The sequence below is a fragment of the Populus euphratica genome, unplaced genomic scaffold (assembly GCF_000495115.2).
Source record: "Populus euphratica unplaced genomic scaffold, PopEup_1.0 scaffold5.1, whole genome shotgun sequence".
Taxonomy (NCBI): Eukaryota; Viridiplantae; Streptophyta; class Magnoliopsida; order Malpighiales; family Salicaceae; genus Populus; species Populus euphratica.
Window position 1 is genome coordinate 3435267 of NW_011499848.1, and position 3849 is coordinate 3439115.

General features: G+C 39.3%; 1 protein-coding gene across 1 annotated transcript; it reads right to left on the reverse strand.

The window, feature by feature from the left end:
- Nucleotides 1-472: 472 nt before the first annotated feature.
- Nucleotides 473-3035, reverse strand: LOC105115800 (Protein phosphatase 2C family protein). The gene is made up of 2 exons (XM_011012828.1): nucleotides 2535-3035; nucleotides 473-1808 (listed from the first exon to the last, which is right to left on the reverse strand). Exons 1-2 carry the CDS (start codon nucleotides 2694-2696, stop codon nucleotides 822-824), a joined length of 1149 nt encoding a protein of 382 aa, XP_011011130.1. The 5' UTR covers nucleotides 2697-3035; the 3' UTR covers nucleotides 473-821.
- Nucleotides 3036-3849: the final 814 nt, after the last annotated feature.

Genomic DNA, 3849 nt, shown 5'->3' on the forward strand with positions numbered 1-3849 from the left:
GGAAAACAGTGGCCTCATAAATCCTCGCATTATCTTTTTTTTTTATTTATTTATATGGAGTGTCCGGGCCAACTTATACGCACCACGACTAATCCTCACAATTCACTGAATACCCTGCAAACCCAACAAATAGGTAAGGCACCGCAGGGGTGACAGGCATGCACACCAGGGCTCGAACCCATGTACACTGGAAGGAGACAAACCCTTTCTACCGCTAGGCCAAGCCCCTCGGTGCTGCAAACCCAACAAACAGGTAAGGCACCGCAGGAATAACAGACGTGCACACCAGGACTCGAACCTATGTACAGTAAAAAAAGACAAATTCCTTTTACCGCTAGACCAAGCCCCTCAGTGCACTTGCATTACCCTTTTCTTATGACTGGTGGTGGTTGGTATCAAGCCAAGGCCACCCTCCTGATTAGCGTGGAAAGAAATCCTTCACGGTTCCTAGAATTCTAAAATAGAACTCTTCTCTAGAGTATTGCTTCCCATTCTCAAGAATTAGAATTGTAACCAGGATTACAATCAAGAGGAACATCACACGAGTTGAATTCTCGTTTTCATAATCCCCGCGAACAGGTCGCAAAACAGGGACGCTGTGTAAAAGAGAAAACAAAGCAAGAAACAGATAAAAACTACTGGCTGCATTACAACAGAGAATCGCATCTCACTTGATGTATTACCCTAATGCCGCATTCTCCTCTACCCTACAAAACTGCTGGCTGTTTTTTTCTAAACCATGTGAAACAGCCACAAACAGAAAAAAAACTCTTTACCATATCAAATATCAGTAAATAATGTGAAATAATTTGAATGCACAATCAATTGCCTTCAAACAAGCTCTTCAGCTTGTTCCGAGCCTCCTCAGAGAGGCAGAAGCACCTCAACCTTCGTCTCTGAGGTGGGCATGACTCAACAGGATTAGGTGATGAGAAGCAGACAACAACAGCCGTGAGATTATCAGCTGAATGGAGGCGTGATGCTTCCATGACTAGTTCTCTAGCACCGAGTTCTGGGTCATTATGCCGCCTGAGCCCGCGACGTACAAGGCTTACAGCATCCTGGCTTGACATAACATCCCAGATACCATCACAACCAATGATCATAAATTCATCATCCTCTGTTAACATAAACAGTTGAACATCCGGCTCAGCAATGAGAGGTGATGTGGGGCCAAGTGGAAGCTTAAAATCCCAGTCTCCAAGGGCTCTTGTAACAGAAAGATAACCATTAACATATTCATCTTCGATATAACCACCCAACTCCTCAACCCGCCTGCGTTCTGGAAAATAAGAAGGCTTGTGATCTTGAGACGCATCAATAGCTACCCCTTTCCTACATAGAACTGCTCGGCAGTCACCAGCATTTGCAACCACTAAATGCCTTCCAAGAACTAGGGCAGTCAATGCTGTTGTTCCGCATGAACTGTCAACAATGCTTTCATCAGCCAATGCACGGTCAGCCAGCAAAAATGCTTTTCTATGGGAATTAATCAGTTCTTTTAGGAAGATATCATCAATATCTGATATTTGCGGCAAGTCAACATCTTCAAAAAACAATCTCATTGCATTCCTCTTGACATAAGCAGCTGCATCAGGCCCTCCATGACCATCAAAAACAGCATAAAAAGAACTTGGACACTTGAAATAACCCAGATGGGCAGATAGATCATCAATCCTAATGTGTTCATCATCCATGGACAGCCTTGTTCCAATATCAGCATAGCTACCAGAACGGATGCATGGAAAAGGCTTGGCAGCAGAAGACTCAACAGCAGTTTCGTTAAGGGTCTCTGTGCAGCTCACAACCTACAATGCAAGAGGAAAGGGGTAAGTACAAGTTTGGCGATATCAGTACTTAAAGCAAGAAATACAACACCACAAAATTTTGAAGAAATAAACTGCACTACAGACAAGAAAGCATGTGGAAAAAAAATGATAATAAACCCAAAATTACACACTAACAAATATAGGTTGCACAGATTTCACCAAATCTATCTGTAACCTATCCAGTTGTAGGCAAATTCTAACTCCCTAATACCGTTTTCATTCAGACCCGTCTATTAAATTATGCAAACCTTTGACTTCATGAACTAACATTCATGCATCTTATAAATCAAGGGGGGAAACCCACAATTTATGGTTAAACACCCTCAAATTATATACAAAACAGCTCTAATCCTATTATTCCTAACCATAAAGTAAAGGGCATGTATCAAACTTGTAATCCTAAACATTAATAGCCTCACGACAACATTTAGGACCAAATTCCCCCCTGAACACCAACAAAAAAAAAATTCAAAGAAAAACTCAGTTCGGGATCAAATCGCCACCAGAACACCCAAATCAATGAAGCTTAGCAGTCCAATTATCTTGAGAAATCCAAAAAAGAAAAGCAACGTGATCAGTTTCTTCCTTGAAAGGGTAATACAAGCTACTATTTAATACATTAAAAAAAAACTTCAATAAAAGTCAAGAAACCGATAATAAATCTTGAAAATTAAAGAACCCCGTAAAGAAAGAGAAAGCACGTACCGACTCAAAACGCGAGATTTCTGTGGAAATCGAATCAAAAACAGGAGTGGAAGGAGTCATGTTCTGCTGATCTTTAGCCAGGCAAAGTTGATATTGCACATCAATAACATTACACATCATGTCTGCTGTTTCGGTCACCGTTTTCTGACTACTCACTATCATAATCTCAATCACGAAGTCGTTTTTTTTAAACACAAATTCACCTTCTTCCTTTTCAGCTCTTCAAAAGAAACGAAATTTAGGGTTTTGATTTTTAATCGATTCGGATTTTAGAATCAGAGAATTGCTTTTAATGGTGCGTGTCTTGTTTTTTGGTTGAAATTAGGGTTCCTAGATCGAAGCAGGTTCTGATTTTGAGTTTTCCTCCAGTTTATTTATTTGGGGTTCGTGAATTGGGTGACCGACGCGTGGGCGTTAAGATTTTGAAGAGGCTGAGACGGGCACGAAACTACACGGATTTATCCTTTCGTAATTTGGATTGTGGACTTTGCTGGGTTTTTTTTTTTAATTGTGAGGTCACGCGTTGGATAAAGTTTAAAATAAGAATTCGATGGATTCCTCCCTTTATAGTTAATTAGACGATGACATTTTATTTCCCACTTTGTATAGAAAAGGGCTCGCTATGATGCAAGCTCTTTCTTCCTCTTGAAGCATCTGGTTTTTAACAATATTTTTTTCTTGCTCTCATTTTCGTTCATGGTGGTAAGTAGAAGGTTTGTTTTTGCATGTTTATTTCGAATTCAAATTACAAAAAAAAAAATCTTTGATATTTTAATATGTTGTTATAAAAAATAAAATAAATCCTACTATACCCTTAAAGATATTTTCATTTAATTAAAAATAAAAATAGTCTTCTTATACAAAAATTGATAAAGGAGAAACCTTTGATAATCAAACCAAATAAAATTTTAAGTTAGGTACTGGATGATACACATGCTTTTAAAATGGTGAAAAACTCGATCGATACAAAGCGCGATCAATCAATCAACTTTTTTAACAAATTAGTTTGGATAAGTAAGAGGGCAAATGGCCTAGAGCTTTCCAACGTGTAAAACCCCTTACCACAATTAGAAGGTAAATGCGATTGCCACAGCCTTCATGGCATCTCAAACACTGAACCCCCCGTGATGAAGAGTATTCTTGTCGTCTTGTGATTTGTTTTGCCGTGAGTTTTGCGGAGAGAGAAAGGGAAATACAAGCGGTTTCACGTTTTTGGTGTGGGTCCCTGCCATTTCGATTTTATTATTAGCTAACCTTCCACAACATGAAGGGTAACTTGGGTATTTGATCCACCAAAAAAAATGAAGAAAGCTGT